The sequence below is a fragment of the Acromyrmex echinatior genome, chromosome 1, assembly GCF_024713525.1.
Source record: "Acromyrmex echinatior isolate Ae372 chromosome 1, ASM2471352v2, whole genome shotgun sequence".
NCBI classification, from domain to species: domain Eukaryota; kingdom Metazoa; phylum Arthropoda; class Insecta; order Hymenoptera; family Formicidae; genus Acromyrmex; species Acromyrmex echinatior.
Window position 1 is genome coordinate 557547 of NC_141852.1, and position 18641 is coordinate 576187.

General features: G+C 32.8%; 1 protein-coding gene across 1 annotated transcript in view; it reads right to left on the reverse strand.

The window, feature by feature from the left end:
* Positions 1-18641, reverse strand: part of NFRKB (nuclear factor related to kappaB binding protein) — a 47862-nt gene that overhangs the window by 18155 nt on the left and 11066 nt on the right. Inside the window, exon 3 of the mRNA XM_087411726.1 lies at positions 10865-11113. Within this exon, the coding sequence (XP_087267852.1) occupies positions 10865-11113 (249 nt within the window). The remainder of the gene's footprint in view (positions 1-10864; positions 11114-18641) is intronic.

Consider the following 18641-nt stretch of genomic DNA (forward strand, 5'->3'; position numbering starts at 1 on the left):
ACTCTAAGCTGCACTAGTCTAAACTAGCGTCTTATATTTATCAGAGAAGACGCGACCAATGTCAGTATCACAAAAGTACTAAAAAGTAGAAGAAGTAAAAAACTAGAAGTAAAAATGGCGTCGTTTGCAAGATGGACTATAAAACCAATCATTCATTAAGCAGCCATTTTTACACAGAAATAAGTTCATCACTGGCTGCTAATCACGTGATTATAATGATTAATCAGAACACCAGTCGCGCTTCTCTTATAAATTTAGGACTCTAATCTGAACTAATGCAGTCAATTATTCAGCTAAATTCAGCTAAAAAAAAAAACAAACTTTTGGTCTGTCAAATGTCATCTAATGGCAAAAATGAGACGAAATTCTGGGATGATAATGTATTATCATTGTCTACTTGCATCATGATATCTGAATCTTAAAATTTATACTTTTTGGACTTTCCGTCGCGATATTTTTGTTCGTAGGATACGTAGAAAAAAAATAAAACTTTCATTACACAACCCGAGTGGAAGCTATCGATTGAGTGTACGTAGAACTTGATTGGTTTAGCTGTTATTGAGATATAATAATCTTGACCGTTCGCAACTCGCAGATTCGCGTAAAAGACACGATGCAGTCTTGCGCTCGTTTCTCCCGCTGCGCGTTTATCACTTGGCGCAAGACACTACCGTGTCTCTTGAAATCACGATTTTAATTTAATCCTTAGTACATACAACTGGATCATTCGTACTGTATATTAATTGTTTAATAAATAATTATAAATCGGATCACTTTTGACAATGATCTACTCGCGTAGAATTCGAGCGGAACAAGCCAGAACTATCGCTAAAATATCAAAAATTATCAGCATAGCACATTTCCACTCAATAACGTGCGGGCGATAATAGTAAAAAATGTTCAAAAAATGTTTGTAAAAATGAATAACTTTTGATAACAATTAACTAGTGCAGAACTCAAATGGAACAAACCATCTAACACGGATGAGTGAATCAAATAACGGAACAAACTATTGTCAAAAATGCCAAAAATTATCAGTATGATACGTTTTCGTAGAGTACGAATATTCAAAACTGTATAAAAATGATTAATTATTAGAATTTTATCCTGAAATGTCGTATAATAACGAATCTAGCTTAAAATTAACGAGAACATTCAACAAATGTAATATTCAATGAGATTTGGTACTTTAGAGGAAGCTGTACCATGCTAGAACGTGAAGTTAACACGGTTACATTTTTTTTATTTTTGATTTTTTCACAATAAAAATGCAGAACACGTTTTTATTTTTGTTAGAAATTATGAAAAATATTACTGGAGCTATAGCCGACATTTACAATCGGTTCTTATTTTAAGATCGTCTTAAGTAATGTCTCAAGATACTAATATAACCTTTTAATTGATTCACGACATCTTAATACTGTATAACCTGGTCTTAAATATAAGATTCGACTAAGCTTTAGCAGAAAGCTGACTTATAATCTCAAACAGTGTCTTATGACTTAAATCTTATATCTTTAGTAACGCATAAAACTATCTTGTGACATATGTCTATAAAAATATATAAATATGAAGTGCTTTTAAGACGTAAGTTATAAGATAGTTCTTGTGTGTTAGTCCGGATCTAGGTGTTTTAAGTCTTAAGGCTCCTGACTACTCGGCCAAGAACTCTGCGTTGATGGTGGCGACACAGAATCAAACGGCGATCTGGCGAAACCGGTAGCCACACATTTAAGCACAAATCCATGTTCGTGTGTTCGCCTGCGACGCGCCGAGAGTGAACGACACAGCGAGCTACTTCTCACACTAGTCACTTGTTTCATGCGATCGAAAATGCTTTCTCGGTAATCTCGGCCGCTCGGTAGACATAGGCATCGATAAGGGATGGGAGACATTCTAAATAACATATAAGTTTTAATAAATTGTAGTAATAGTGTACCCTCCCATTAACCTAGAATAGTATAAATCATGTTAAAATACAACGTTTATGAGATAGTTAATTGTTTACGATTTTTTTATGCGCGTTACCTCCTTCATAAACTCAAGTAGCAAAAACAGTTCAGTAGAAGTAGAATTTTATCGGAAAAAAATTATAAACCAGCATTTCTTTTCACGAAAGTCTTGAAAAGTCATCAGAAAAGAAATGTGTATGTTTGAGACTCGAGACTTGTGAAGAAAGTATGCAAAAAAAATTGAATATTTGCAAAAAGCACGTTTTTTGCTTATAAAACGAAAGGTATTGATTGTATGGAAAAAAATTCGGTATAAAAAAATAGTAAGTATTCGAAATACCTACAAAATGAAACATGGAATATTAAAATTGATTTACTATTAGGTGTACAAATAAGTTTCCGCCGTTTTTAATCAAAAATTAAGCATTTATTGTGAAAGAACGATACATAATGTTTTATTGATGTAAGTCAAAATGTAAGTGCAAGTTCTTTTTGCGTTTGGCACGAATCTTCATTCAATAATGCGTCCAATTCCGCATCTTCGTACACTTTCGCTACGTTCTTTGTCTTCGACGTCAAATTCATCGTTCTTAAATGAATTTGAAACTATTCACAACTTCTCTCACTTAAGGCAGCCTCACCATATTCTTCTACAAGCAATCGATGAGCCTCAGCTGCAGATTTCTTCAAATTAAAGAAGTAAATCAAAAGTTCCCGCAAATGACGCTTATTCGGTTCAAAACTCAGCATTTTCGCACAAAAAAAAATATATGATGCTGATATAAAATCGCTAGTATTTCAAAGTTATGTTGTTGATAGATGTCCAACCTTACGATATAATGTTTTACATCAGACAATTTTAAACAAAGCTTGCTAGTGGCGCCGTCTTTTGTCAAACGGCGGAAACTTATTTGTACGCCTAATAGTTCACTAGAAAAAAAATTAAAAACACTGAAAAAGGCATTTTTTTCACTCGCTCTCTGTTCATTAAGATTTAAAAGCAAAGCTTTGAAATTCTCGTAAAATGTAGTCCTCATAATGACGAATAAATCTAGTCCTAAACAAGCCTGAAATCTTCATTAGTTTTTGCAAAAAGCCATTTGTTCGTTAAAAACCTGTCTTCGGAAAACTTAATTTCTTCATCTTTGAGTAGTCACACAGCAATTTATCTATAGAGGTGATTTTTTTTTCTTCAAGAGTTACACTATCATTAATAACAAAATGATTGTTTACAGTTAAACTACAATATTATAAAACGACTTTAAAAAGTGGGTATCTTTTTCCGTAAAAAAAATAAAATAATTTTGTTAATATGTATCATATTAAATAGCCATGTAAAGTATTCGAAATCTGACATTTTTCTATGAATTTACAAAAAAAAAGATTACCTTCCGATTATTAGGAACTGAGATAACAATTTTTTTTTAATCACTCTAATTTTTAAAATTAAGAGTTTTGTCTGGCATCAATTTGTCAAGAAAGAATTGAATTTGTTATTTAAAAAAATCTCGAAACCATGTAAAAATCTTGTAACCATGAAATTTTTAGAAAATTTTTTATTTTTGGATTCTTATTTTTTCAGTTTATTACTAAAAAATCACGTTTGAGTATGGAATGCATGTCTGATTAACAAATCTAAGAGTCATTAACTATGTTTCTTTATTTAATATGCTATAAAAAATGTCCAATTGGACAATTAAATGTACGAAATTATCAATACAAAATTGTTTTTGTGAATTTAATTGCAGATGCAAATATGACATATGTAAACAAATAATTAATAAGTAATTTGCCAAATGTTAGCATTACTGTTAAAAATATAACACTAACTTTCGCAAATATAAAAGTAAATTAGTGCTACATGAAAAATATATTTTGCAACTATATTCAACAGTTACACTAACATTTAACGAACTATTAATTATTTGTTCAGAAATGTCATATTTGCATCTGCAATTAAATTCACAAAAACAATTTTGTATTGATAATTCCGTATATTTAATTGTCCAATTGGACATTTTTTATAGCAAATTAAATAAAGAAACATAGCTAATGATTCTTAAATTTGTTAATCAGACATGCACTTAAACATGATTTTTTAGTAATAAATCGAAAAAATAAAAATTCAAAAAACAAAAAACTAAAAATTTCATGGTTACAATTACATTGCGAAATATTTGGTTAAGCTATTTGTTTATATCTCGTCGAGTTACCCCAGATTTTTAAAAAATCCACGTCAATTTATTGCTGAGTCCACGTGATGATGATTTCCACATTAATTTATTGCTGAGAAAATGTAAATTTATAATAGCAGATTTTAACACACAAAATGAAATACGCGCGAATCATCGAGCTGCCCGATCTTCCCCATTCGACTGCACGCCGGCTTCCCTCATTCCGCCGAGGCGCACTGCCTCGCTCGCATTCCTCAACATTCCAATGGCATTAAACAAACTTTTTCGGCAACAACAAATTCGAGAATTTTTTAACAGCAAATTCAATTCTTTCTTGACAAATTGGTGCCAGACGGAACTCTTAATTTTAAAAATTAAAGTGATTTTTTGAAAAAAAAAATTGTTATCTCGACTCCTAATAATCGGAAGGTAACGTTTTTTTTTTAAACTTATGAAAAGAAGAGCATAAAAATCACCGTACAAGATATTGTTTGTGATATTTAATTATTATTACATTATACAATTACAATAAAACATTAGATGTTTCGGCCACAATCTGGCCATCTTCAGTAAATTTACAATATTCTTAAAACGCTGAATTACATATAGCTAACATTAAATTCAACTATCGTGTAATATAATTATGTATAAACGTGTTCTTTCATCATGTGAAGGTGCCTCGTACAAAAATGTTACGATGCCAATTATCATCTTATGAAATATGTAGAACAAGAATTTCCAGATTCTAATTTAACAAATTAACCTATCATTAATATCTTCTGGTCGAAATATATGAGAATAGAATCGTTACTTTTACAGTAAAAAAATGATGAATCTCAAGTACATTCTTTAAAAAGATGGAAATTTGTCGTGACATTGTGTGTTATTATTTGTCATATCATATATGTTACACTATTTATATATATGTATCAAAAGTTTAGATTGTTCTAGAATTATTTATTAAGTGTAAGAGAGATCCTTTTTAAGAAAAGGCAGATAAACATCGGGCAAACCTTCAGTGTCACTTTGCTTATTGATACTACTTATTTGGTTTTTAATGTAGATCATTTCAGAGATTCTTCTTTTCATTATGGTAATGATTGTTCTATATCTAAAATTCTGATATTATCCCAATCCAATTCATGCATCTCATTCAACTGGTGACGCGAAACCACTGACATCTCCGAAGTGGATCTTCTTATGTCAACTCTATGTTCTTTTATACGAGTTTTTAATTTCCTTTTTGTTTGGCCAACATAAGAAGACTCACAATTTAAACAATTAATTTTATAAACCACTTCACAATGGTCCTCTTTACGCAAAGGATCTTTTCCCGTTTTTATAAATCTATTCATTTCGTTTATAGGTTTGTAAGTGATATTAAAGCCCTGAATATGTGATAGTTTTTTTAACTTTTCCGATACTTTACTTAAATATGTATTGTGAAAAATTGTTTCTTTAAATTAGAATTAGAATCGCTTTCATTATTATTATGCTCACCATTTTTATTTAAATTAGATCTATTTTCTAAAAAAGTTTCAATTCTATTTTTTATTATTGAAAAGATGAATTTAAGAGGATAACCATTCACAGATTATAACCATTCCACACAGAGTGTGAATTAAGTCAAAGATGTTTTTTTCCTGAAATTTTGGATGGGATAAAATTTCGCGTCACCAGTTGAAGATGAGATGCATGAATTGGATTGGGATAACATCAGAATTTTAGACACACAACAATCATTAATGAAAAGAAGAATCTCTGAAATGATATACATTAAAAGCCAAATAAGTGGTATCAATAAGCAAAGTGACACTGAAGGTTTGCCCGATGTTTATCTGCCTTTTCTTAAGAAAGATCTCTCTCACACTTAATAAATAATTCTAGAACAATCTAAACACATATATATAAATAGTGTAACATATATGATATGACAAATAATAACACACAATGTCACGACAAATTTCCAGCTTTGTAAAGGATGTACTTGAGATTCATCATTTTTTTGCTGTAAAACAGGTAACGATTCTATTCTCATATATTTCGACTAGAAGATATTAATGATAGGTTAATTTGTTAAATTAGAATCTGCAAATTCTTGTTCTACATATTTCGTAAGATGATAATTGGCGTTGTAACATTTTTGTACGAGGCACCTTCACATGATGAAAGAACACGTTTATACATAGTTATATTACACGACAGAATTTAATGTTAGCTATATGTAATTCGTTTTAAGAATATTGTGAATTTACTGAAGATGGCCAGATTGTGGCCGAAACGTCTAATGTTTTATTAATGTAATGATAATTAAATATCACAAACAATATCTTGTGCAGTTTTTATGCTCTTCTTTTCATAAGTTTTGATTTATAAACCACGTTCATTTTTATTATGTTTTTTTTTTAAATTCGTAGAAAAATGTCAGATATCGAATATTTTGCACGGTTTTGATATGATGCATATTAACGGAATTATTTCCATGTTTTTATACAGAAAAAGTTACTCACTTTTTAAAGTCGTTTTATAATAGTTTAATTGCAAAAAATCGTTTTGTCATTAAGTGTACATGATAGTGCAATTCTTAAAAAAGAAAAATCACCTCTGCAAATTGCTATGCAACTGTTCAAAAATGAAGAAATTAAGTTTTCCGCAGACAGGTTTTTAGTTAGAACAAATGGCTTTTTGCAAAAATTAGTGAACATTTCAGGCTTGTTCAAGGCTAAATTTTCGTCATTACAAGGGCTACATTTTACGAGAATTTCAAAGCTTTGCGTTTAAATCTCAATAAACACAGAGAAAAAAAGACCTTTTTCGGTGTTTTATATATTTTTTGTTTCTAGTAAACTAATAGGTCAATTTTAATGTTTCACGTCTCATTTTATAGTTATTTCGAATATTTACATTTTTTATACCGAATTTTTTTCTATACAATCAATATATCTTTCGTTTTACAAGCAAAAAATGTGCTTTTTGCAACTATTTGATTTTTTTTTCACATATTTTCTTCACAAGTCTCTAGTCTCAAACATACGCATTTCTTTTCTCATGGCCTTTCAAGACTTTCGTGAAAAGAAATGCTGGTTTATAATTTTTTTCCGGTAAAATTCTACTTCTACTGAACTGTTTTTGCTACTAGAGTTTATGAAGGAGGTAACGCGCATTAAAAAATCGTAAACAATTAACTATCTCGTAAACGGTTGTGTTTTAACATGATTTATACTATTCTGGATGGGAGGGATACACTATTACTACAATTTATTAAAACTTATATGTTATTCAGAATGCCCCCCCCGTTCCTTATTGATGCCTACCTCTACTGAGTGACCGAGATTATCGAGAAAGCATTTTCGGTCGCATGAAACAAATGACTAGTGTGAGAAGGAGCTCGCTGTCTCGTTCACTCTTGGCGCGTCGCAGGCGAGCACACGGACATGGGCTCGTGCTTGTATGTGTGTTACAACACCGCACCACGATAAATGGCCAAACTTATAGGCGAGGAAAAGTGACGTTTTGACGACAAAATTTATGCCATTTCGTTATTATTTGCTTAATTGTTACTTGTCTCGTACTTATCATGGTCATAATTATCAATGAAAACTAAAGTTATCTTGGAATTTTATATGTAAAAGTGTATATTTTACTCGTTTCAACAGCTGTCGAACTGTGTATTTCTGCCCGAATATAGATTCACTTTACGTGCCTTTTACGACCATTTATCAAGGGCGGAAAGGACAGTTTTCATCGATTTTTACAAGTGTTTTAAAGTGATCTCGTCATTTCGTTTCATCCAAATTGTCTTTAAAAATGGCATGCAATATAAATTAACGTGTCATTCCTCGCTTCTGCCGTCACGATTCCAACATGATCGCCGCGACTAATCAGGAGCCTTAAGGAGATTCTAAAGCAAAGCTCGAATTCCGACGAAGTCACTAGAAGTCACTTTTTCCATCGCATCGACCTGTCTTTATATATCACACCTATATCTCACGCAACCTATGATACATGCAGTCGCATGTTCGTGTCAATTTTCATATAACAAATTCATCGCGATAAAGTGTCTAAGTTTAATTCTAAGGATTCGACGTTATTTGTTCGTACAAATTACGTGTTTGTGGATTACTATTTCGTAAATACAGGTTGCAAAACTTTTGTATCAAGCAAAATGCTGTTACGACTTGATAGCTTGAGACGCCATGTTACACTAAGAAATGGTAAAAAATATATCAATTTCGAAATTTTTGATCGTTCTCGGCATAAACTCCATCTCACAAACACGTATTAATGCGTATACTTTAATTTACTGGAAAAGAGTTTTCGAATCTGTGAAAGAGAAAAAAGTATTTGTCAATTTTGTCATACAAAAATTATATGATTTAGTCGGTAATATAGACGGCTTTAGGATTCTCCTTAAACCGTAAAAAACTGACCAATTTCAGTCCAATACGAGAAGAATAATCGATTACAATTCATTCATTTATTATGGCTTAAAGCGTAAAAAACTTAAGGCTATTGTAGATCTGGGCTTACTAAAGGCATAAGACTTAAGTCATAAGACACTGTCGCCAGCCTTTTTGCTACGGCCCTATGATGAATACTGTCTTATCAATATGTTGAAAATTATTATAATAAAACGCCGTGCTAACACTTCACACACACCAAAATTTCCTAATTATACAATTATTGTTATTACATTATTAAATTTTATAGTTTATGTATTGGATGTGAGAAAAAGTTCGTAGCGTTTTTCCCATTAGATGATATTAAATGCTCAACAGTCGGTAACTACTAATCGCATCGACATTAGACGTGCGTTTAAAAAGTGATATTTTAACCTTTGTTTTGAGCCGAAAAAGATTGAAATTGGTGAAGTGGATCAAAAATTATTTTATTTTGAAAATGGAAATAAATAAAAAAAAAATTCGCTACATTTTGCAGTATTACTACAAAGGCAAGAACACTGCACAGGCTTGTAAAAAAATTTGTGCTATTTACGGTAAAGATACTCTATCAAATCAGCAGCACGGAAATGGTTCGCTCGTTTTCGTACTGGAAATTTCGATGTGAAAGATGAACCTCGCTCCGGTCGACTAATTACTGAAAAGTCCGATAAAATCATGAAAAAAGTCAAGCGTGATAAGCATGTGAATACTGTGGAGATTGCCAGGGAACTAGGCATCGACCACAAAACAGTTTAAATCATTTACACAAAGTTGGAAACAAAAAGAAACTCAATGTTTGGGTTCCTCACGAATTGAGTGTTAAGAACATAATGGACCGAATTAACATTTGCGATACGCTACTGAAACGGAATGAAATTGAGCCATTTCTGAAGAGAATGATAACTGGATGAAAAATGGATCACGTACAACAATCGAACTCGCAAAAGATCGTAGATAAAGGAAGGAAAGAAGGCACAAGCAATCGCAAAACCTGGATTGACAACGAAGAAGATGATGTTGTGTGTGTGGTGGGATTGGAAGGGAATTGTTCACTATGAACTGTTATCGCCCGATCAAACAATTAATTCCGAACTCTACTGTGAACAACTGGAGAGATTACAACAAGCAATTGAGAGGAAGCGGTCAGAATTAATCAATAGGAGGGATGTCGACAACGCTCGATCACACACATCTTTGATAACTCGACAAAAATTGCGAAAGCTTGGCTGGGAAATCTTAATGCATCCATCGTATAATCCTGACATAGCACCTCATCCCCTATCAGACTATCACCCTCATCAGACTATCATTTGTTTAAGTCTCTGCAGAACTCTCTTAATGGTGTAAAGCTGGCTTCAAAAGAGGCCTGTGAAAATCACTTAAAGCAGTTTTTCGACCAGAAACCACAGAAGTTCGTGATGGGATTATGGCTCTCTCCCAAAAATGGCAAAATATTATTGAAAATAATGGAGCATATTTGATTTAAATAAATTGATTTTAATACTCTAAGAACAACACTTGAATTTTACTAAAAAATCGCCACGAACTTTTTCCCACACCCAACTTTAAATATTCTTTCCAATTTTATTTTGTAAATAACAAATAATGTATTAAAGTTATGTATATACATATATTGTAAATAAAAATTAAACATACTGTTTGATTAAATAAGTTTATCACTATAATTATAAATTGTTTAAAAAATGTTGAAAATATCAATAATAATTTCAAATAAGTAATAAACAATGAAATATGCAAATAAAATGTTTTAAATTTTTGTAAAATAATTTGTTGCAATCTTCTATTGTATTGATATATTTTAATGTATAAATTTATTTCATTTCAATACATAAAATTTTTTACTTATAATCTTGATTTGAAACAAAGAAAAACACAGTATAAATTATTTTAAGAAATATGAGTGATAATGAAATGAAGATCATATCAAACAGCATCAGTATTCTTTTTCTTGAGAACTACTGAAGCAATTTTCATAATCTTTTTAATCTCAAAAATAAATAAAACATAATTTAATTGTCCCATTTTTTTAAAAATGAGATCATTAAATGCTAATAGTATCATTTACTAAAGAAGTGATTTTCCAAATTATTAAAATTCGAAAAATAATTTGTTTAGAAAAAAATCGATCGAAAGTGAAAAAAATAATACAAAATGTTGATAATAATGAGAAAAAGAATGAAAAGATAAATAACTTTGCCTATGATTTTTATTACTAATTTACATTAATTACGCTCTTCCTTTTAAATATAAGTATAGAACCAGACATAGATCTTACCAAAGCATCGGGATTCTCAATGTTTACTATGAATTCTGCATTTTCATTTTCCTCTTCATCTTCCTCTGCAGAACTATGGCTTTCACTACTGCTCATAGCATGATCTTCTGCGCTATCTTGTTCGCTATCTGTTGTTGTACTACTACCACTTATACTACTACTGCTACTATCAGTTTTAGAACCATGTGTCGAAGCTCCTTCTTCATCTTCTTCTGCTCCACTATCCCCACCGGCTGAACATTCATCTATCTATATACAATAAAAAAAAAAATATATATATATATACAGGGTGGCATGAATATACGGCCCACTCGTCTCGAGCAGGTAGAATGGACTAAACTGAGTAGAAAAGTCCTCTACCATTTTGCAATGCTCGCAATAATTAACAAGATATTAACGTTTGAAGATAATATACGGCCCCACTCGTCCCGAGTAGGTAGAGTGGACTAAACTGAGTAGAAAAGTCATCCACCATTTTGCAATGCTCGTAATAATTAACGAGATATTAACGTTTAAAAATAGCCGAATACGCGCGTCCTCCCGACCTATTATTGCCGAAGGTACGGCCCACCGAGCGCGCGGGCCGTGAGCGGGGCTTACCATCGCGAGCCTCTAAGCTCGAATGGCGCGGCGCGCCTGTCTCCGCTCCTCGCGGCCCGTGTGCCGTGCACTCGATGGGTCGTACCTTCGGCAATAGTAGGTCAGGTGGACGCACGTATTCGGCTATTTTTAAACGTTCATATCTCGTTAATTATTACGAACATTGCAAAATGGTACATGACTTTTCTACTTAGTTTAGTTCACTCTACCTGCTCGGGACGAGTGGGGCCGTATATGCTACCCTGTATATATATATATATATATATATATATATATATTTTTGCATCGTGGAAGTGTCGTAAGCATCATGCGACTTTAAAATTGAAGCATCGGATTAGCTGAAGCAACAGCTTGTGACTTGCGACGTCTACGATACGACCAATGTAGAATAGCCTTAAGACTTAAATTGTAGACATAAGTAACGCATAAGCTTTCACGTATGACAACTTATTGCCGTGTTTCCAAGAGACGGCAATAAATCGTACTTCATATGCCAAAGCTTATGCATTACTTACGTCTACAACTTAAGTAAGTGTTACAATTCTTGTATTCGGACTATTATTCCGGAAATAGTCGAATCTGTCCAAGCGTGACGTATGCCATGACGTATGTGCTTTATATCATGGTCGAAATTACAAAATATAAATTGGCAGAGCTAATAATGGCAGATGTCTATGTCAGGAAAATGTTTAATAATAAGCCAAAACTCGATATCTTGAGGTTTTCGATATCGCTGAATATGAATCTGAAGTCAAAATTATAAAAAAAAATACTATATCATTTGGCTATTCAAATAATCTTTTATTAAAATAAAAAATTTTTTCCTGATAACTTCAAAATTAAAAACTTATGTAATTATTTGTATAATTAAATCCATTAAACAAAATGTTATACCAAACTGTATTATTCATTTATTATTATTTATTAATCATCATTTATTTATTTATTATTATTTATTCATTTATTATTGTTTTATTTATTATGTATTATTTATTCACCACAATAATCATTTTTAATCAAGCAGATTCCTTTCTTAATGCATACCAATTGATCGATCTGAGAATATGCGACTGCAATAAAAATGGTAATATAACGAGAGTAGCAGAAAAGAATAAAAAAAACTTTGCAAATTTAGATACAGAACAATATAATCTTCATATTCAACTTTGAAACATAACGGGATTTCGCGAAATAAAAATTTTCTCAATAAATCTGTTCGTAAATTAGAATTTTTGATGACAGCTCTTTAAGGGGGTATCATAGTCTAGCGGGACAAAACATATCAATTTTTTTTTACATATTTCGCAAGTATTTGTCATAAAAAATATGTCTGCAAAAGAAATAAGTTTGATTCGCAAAATTAAGAAAGTTATAACATCTAATAGGGATCTAATCGGTTTCCGACTTGTTTTCGACGCTCGCACGTTTCATGTGCCACGCGGCGCACAATAAAGCATTGTTAATCGATCATTTTTATTTCAACTAAGGTCGGAAAATTGTTATTCTTACAAAGTCATGTACACGGAGTGAGATCTTTCTAAAGTAGGATCTGTCTAATGATCAAGTTTGATCTTTTTGTGAAGGAGCATTTATTTTCTCGGCTTAGTAGCTTTGAACGAGCGGACGTAAATTGTTATTTACATGCAAAATATTAAAAATGGATATATATATATATATATATATATATATATATATATATATATCAATTTTAAAAGTTACGAATGTAATGGTTATTGGTTAGCAAGCGGAGATGTACGCAAACTCCCGGAACAAAGCTCGTGTCACTTGCTCGAAGCGGTGCTCTACTGACTTCGCTAGAGAAGAAAAAGCAAGTCGTAGAAAGAAAAGAAGACTTCCGCAACATTTTTACAAGGAAAAGGAAAGTTTGTTCTATGGCCCCAGAGTGATTGATCGTAAGTAAAATTGTCTCTATATAACCAGTATGAAAAACTTTAAACGCGTTTTTCTCGAAATCACAATTTTTTAAATTGGCTGCCATGATATCTCAAAAACCATTTGACAATCGAGTCGAATATATGCACACATATATAACTATAGTTGCTATCACGATCAAGTCGAAATATATTTTTTTTCTAATTTTTACAACTATTTTGGCGAAAAAAAAGCAAAAATTGAAACAAAATTTTTGACATTACGTCATTTTTTAAATTTTCAGTATTTTTTTTTCGTTCTGGTACCTATAGTCAAACTTATACTAATTAAGAATTTCTTTGAATTTTTGTTTCAGATAAGAAGAACTGGAATCGTGGCAGCCACACCTATTTTTTTTCATTACTTTGTTTAATGTTTTATACAGGGCATATTGATAATTACTTTTTAATAAAAAAACTTCTAAAACATATTTCAAATATATATAGATATATAGGAAAAAATCCTGTCTCAAAAAACTTTATATTATATTATATTTTTTAAAAATTCGCAAAAATAGTATAAAAATTCAGTTTCTAGATTAGAATATCCCCTTAAGGATACTTCTAATGTAAAATTTTCAAAAAATCGATTTTTTTATTACATTTTTTATTTCGATTGTACAACATTTCAAGAATACACTGTCAAAATTTCAGAAATTCGAAGAATTAACGATTCTACAGTCAAAAGTTCTTTTTTTACCCAAATATTTGAGGAAGTTGAAGGTTTACTTTATGGACCAGGAATCGCTGATTAACGGTAAATAATTTAATTATTATTTTAATTTAAAAAATCTGTAAAAAAATTTTAAACGCGTTTTTCTCAAAACGTTATTTTTTTGGGGCGGTTGACCTGATTTCGGAAAAACTAATCAACTGATTTTAAAAATTCTTGCGATGTTGTATTCGTAAATCGATTAGCTATCGTATAAACTAGAATAAACTGATTTCATTAAAAATTAAATTTTTTATCCAACCTTTTTGGACAAAAAAAACGTTCTCGCATCACTTTCTAAAAACACGTGTCAATTTGCGAATTTTCCATATTTTTCAATAATTCTAGTTTACGTGATAGCCACGCAAATAAACTTTAAGACAAAATTTTGTGTTTTGATTTTTGGCTATTGATTCTCAAGATGTCGTGATAACCATTTGGATATCTCATTTTTTCAACTCTGCACCTCTCAACTAATTTCTTGGAATTTCTTGGAATGAAAATATTACTGTAAAAATTTTTTTTCTTATATTGACATGTGTATTAATAAATATGTAAAAAATTAGAATCGTACATTTTTTTTAAGAAAAATTCCAAAAAAAAGCTTTATTTTTAGTGTGGTTACACGAGAATATACCCTTAATGTAATTTTTAAAATATGTTAATCATAAATAAATGAAAGTATAATATATATATACAAATTCCACTTCTACTTCTTATCTATGTAAGAAAAACGAACCACAAAGTATATTTTCTTATTGCAAGTGTAAAAGCAATTATACTTCTTCAAAACTATAATTTATCTGATATATTAAAGGCTTCGATGTCCGACTTCTTTCAAATATTTTGGAATATTTCAGAAATTTCACTAATCAAAACTGAGGTTACATCGGTCGGGCTGTCAAAACACAATTTACTAACATTACGATATATTCATGATCGCTGATGCAACATCCGGTCGTAAAAATAACTACTAAGAACGAAATATAGACTTCTAAAATCGAATCTTAGGCATTCGTGCAATGTACTGTACAATCTAAGATATCAGAAAGAGCTTTCTTTCCTTTTGATATTTATACAATAATACCCCCTCTATAATTCTATGTTATTAAACCAGAATAATAACTTTCTATGCTATTAAATCAGAATAATAACTTTCATTTTTTTAATCTTAGCCAATTTTTCGGTCGTTTGGACCACTGTGCATTTTTTTTTTTTTTTAAGGTGGAGGCACCAAAAAGATATGAGGATCACCTCTATTTTTTTAAATGAAATTATTGATAATTTTTTTATTACTGTTGATTTTTTTAGATAATATGAATCCTCTAAGTATTCTGCATATAAAAATATTAAGGTAGAGATATTAAAAAATTGATAGTTTACAAAACACTTTACACTTTATTCTGACACATTTTGATATGGAACATAAAATATCTCATAAATTTTGTGCAAATTATAAATTTTTCCAATTATAAATTTTTTGCAAAAAATTAATAGTTTACGAGATATTTTGTTTTATACCTCTATCTTAATACTTTTATATCCAGAATAGTTAGAGGAATAATATAATTTAAAAAAAAATGAAAATTACCTTCATATCTCTTTGAAGCTTCCACCTAGAAAAAAAAACCTAACCAAAATACACCCCCTTCGAAATCGTTCCATTTTCATTTGAAACATTTTCTTATATCATCAAAAATAAGCAAAATATTCAAAATGTTCGATTTACGTGAATCATCCTGTATATACCGTGTGTTCAAAATAAAGCATTACAAATTTTTGTCTCGGAAACACGGCATTATTGAGAAAAATTGTTTAAACAAAAGTTGTAAGGTTCAAAAAGATCTATTTACTGATCTTATCGATTTGACTTTGGGTTGCGTCAAGATCAGGTCAAGGTCATGTCGTTTTTAAAGTGTAATACCCTACTTTTGATTCCAGATAATCTAACAGCCAATGTCGAGAGCTTTCGAAAACACTATAATAAAGTTATTTTTTACTGAATACTTCTTGAGTTACGATTGAAAGGTACAGTACCACTGGCATTAGCATTATCCAAATCCAATCGACAGCTAAAACCTCTTGAATGTTGTTCAGGATCGTGTCCTGGATAACATTTATCAAGATCGAGGATATTGGAGAGAGAAAAAAATTATTCCTCTTATTTTCATATGTAGCGGCTTAAAACACCACTAATCGCCGGGGCGCGCGCGCGCGATTTGCGCTGCCCCTGATTCGCTCGCCCGGCGCGAGTCCCGACCGCCGCCACGCAGCATAGCAGTAACCCGCGCGCAAGAATGATTCACCATTAATAGAAGTAAAGCTGCGGGAAGTCTTCAGCATCTTCTCACTAGAGTTAGAGTGAGCTCGATAAGTCTCTACTCTAATATTAGACATATCCTTCCCGTTGAGGCCACAGGCATATTACATGGTACAGTGATTTCAATTTTGCACGAACAATTAGATATGAAAAAGCTATCGGCAAGATAGGTGCCGCGTTTGCTCACTGTGAATCATAAGCGCGACCATGTAACGATTTCAAAACAATGTTTGGAGATGTTTCAACGTAATCCAGATGAATTTCTGCATCGATTCATTACTGTGGACGAAATATGGATCCATTACTTCACACCCGAGACGAAGGGACAATGGACTTCACCGAGTGAACCAGCTCCGAAGAAGGCGAAGACCGTGAAGTCGGCCGGAAAGATGATGGCTACAGTTTTTTGGGATGCACGAAGTATAATTCATATCGATTACCTTCCGTCGAAGCAAACGATCAATGGCGATTACTACGCAGCCTTATTGGACCATTTCAATATTTTAAAGAAAAAATGTCCCCATTTGACGAAGAAAAAAGTGCTCTTCCATCAAGACAATGCACGGATTCACACGTGCCCGGCACCGATGGCCAAATTCAACGAATTCCGCTACGAATTGCTTCCTCATCCAGCATATTCGTCAGATTTAGGCCCCTGCGACTATTTCCTGTTTTCAAATCTGAAGAAATGATTCGGAGGAAAGAGATTCACCACCAGAGAGCAGCTCATCGCCGAAACAGAGGCTTATTTTGAAGGGTTAGACAAATCATATTATTCGGACGGCTTGAAAAAGTTAGAAAATCGTTGGATCAAGTGTATCGAGCTGAAAGGAGACTATGTTGAGAAATAAAAATGAATCGATCAAAAAAAATGTGTTTTACTATGTTTTTCTAAAAAGTTATCGACTTGCCCTTATAGAAATATTCTATCGACAATGAAAAACAGCCATTAAAAGTCACCAAACAGAAAAATGGACAGAAATATTACCAGTAGTATTGATGGGCAACAGAACCGCATGGAAAGAAGATTTGCAAGCTATATCGGCTGAAATAGTATATGGGGAAGCAATCCGATTACCCGCACAATTCCTCGACGAAACCGACAATTCAGATGATTTTTCAAAACGTGAGAGCAGGACAATAAAGAAGTTACAACCGAAACTCGAAAGACACGGAGAGAAAGCTACTTTTATATATAAAGACCTGGCAACACAACAAGTCTTCATGAGACACGATGCTCCAAGAGGATCCTTATAAACGCCATACGACGGAGCTTATCAAGTTCTCAGCAGAAGCGAGAAAACATTCAAGATACGAATTAATGGATGATCCGTCAACGTGTCATTAGATAGGTTAAAGCCAGCCTACAAGCTGGAACAAATAGAACCGGAGCAAACCAAAATACCACAAACTCCGGAGTAGCCAACGGAACAAACGATAAGAAGCGAACTTTTACGTTGTAAAATAAACTTTAAAACAACCAAGCGAGTCATGTGGCGGCTTAAAATGTCACTAATCGAGTCGCCGAAGCGCGCACGCGCTCTGCGCTGCCCCTGAGTCGCTCGCCCAGTACACTTGAAGCTGATCGAGCGCCCGCCCGGCGCGTGTCCCGACCGCCGCCGCAAGAGGGCCATAGTAGTAACCCGCGCGCAAGAATAATTTATCATTCATAGAAATAGGGCTCTGCGGGAGGTTTCTTCTCACTAGAGTTAGAGTGAGCTCGATAAAGGCCTTTACTCTCATATTAGACATACCCTTGTGAAATGAGCCTTCAGGCCTTCACTCTATCTCTCAAAGCGAGCTCACCCTCAGGCCTTTACATTTCCTCGCAAAGTGAGCTCGTTACCGGACCTTCGCAAAGCAGAGCGAGCCCCATTCGGACCTTTGCGGTAATTATTTTCTGGCAATGAGAGGCGTACACACTGCCACAGAAGCGTCGCCGGGACCATTCCGGTCGTCCTCGCAGAAGAACTTCCGATGGAGAAAATGAAAAAGTCATTCGATCCAGGTATTACGACTCTCCTCCTATGGAGGCTTATACCATTAGAACTCCCGCGAGAGAATACCCTGTCAGGGATCGCGACGATGACCGTGCATCAACAAGCAGACGAGCACGAACACCTTGTGTGGCCAGTACCATTGATACCGCTGCTTAAAGAATTGCGGGAGTTGGAAATCGGGCCGCCGATTAGCCCTCTGCCATACAACCGAGGA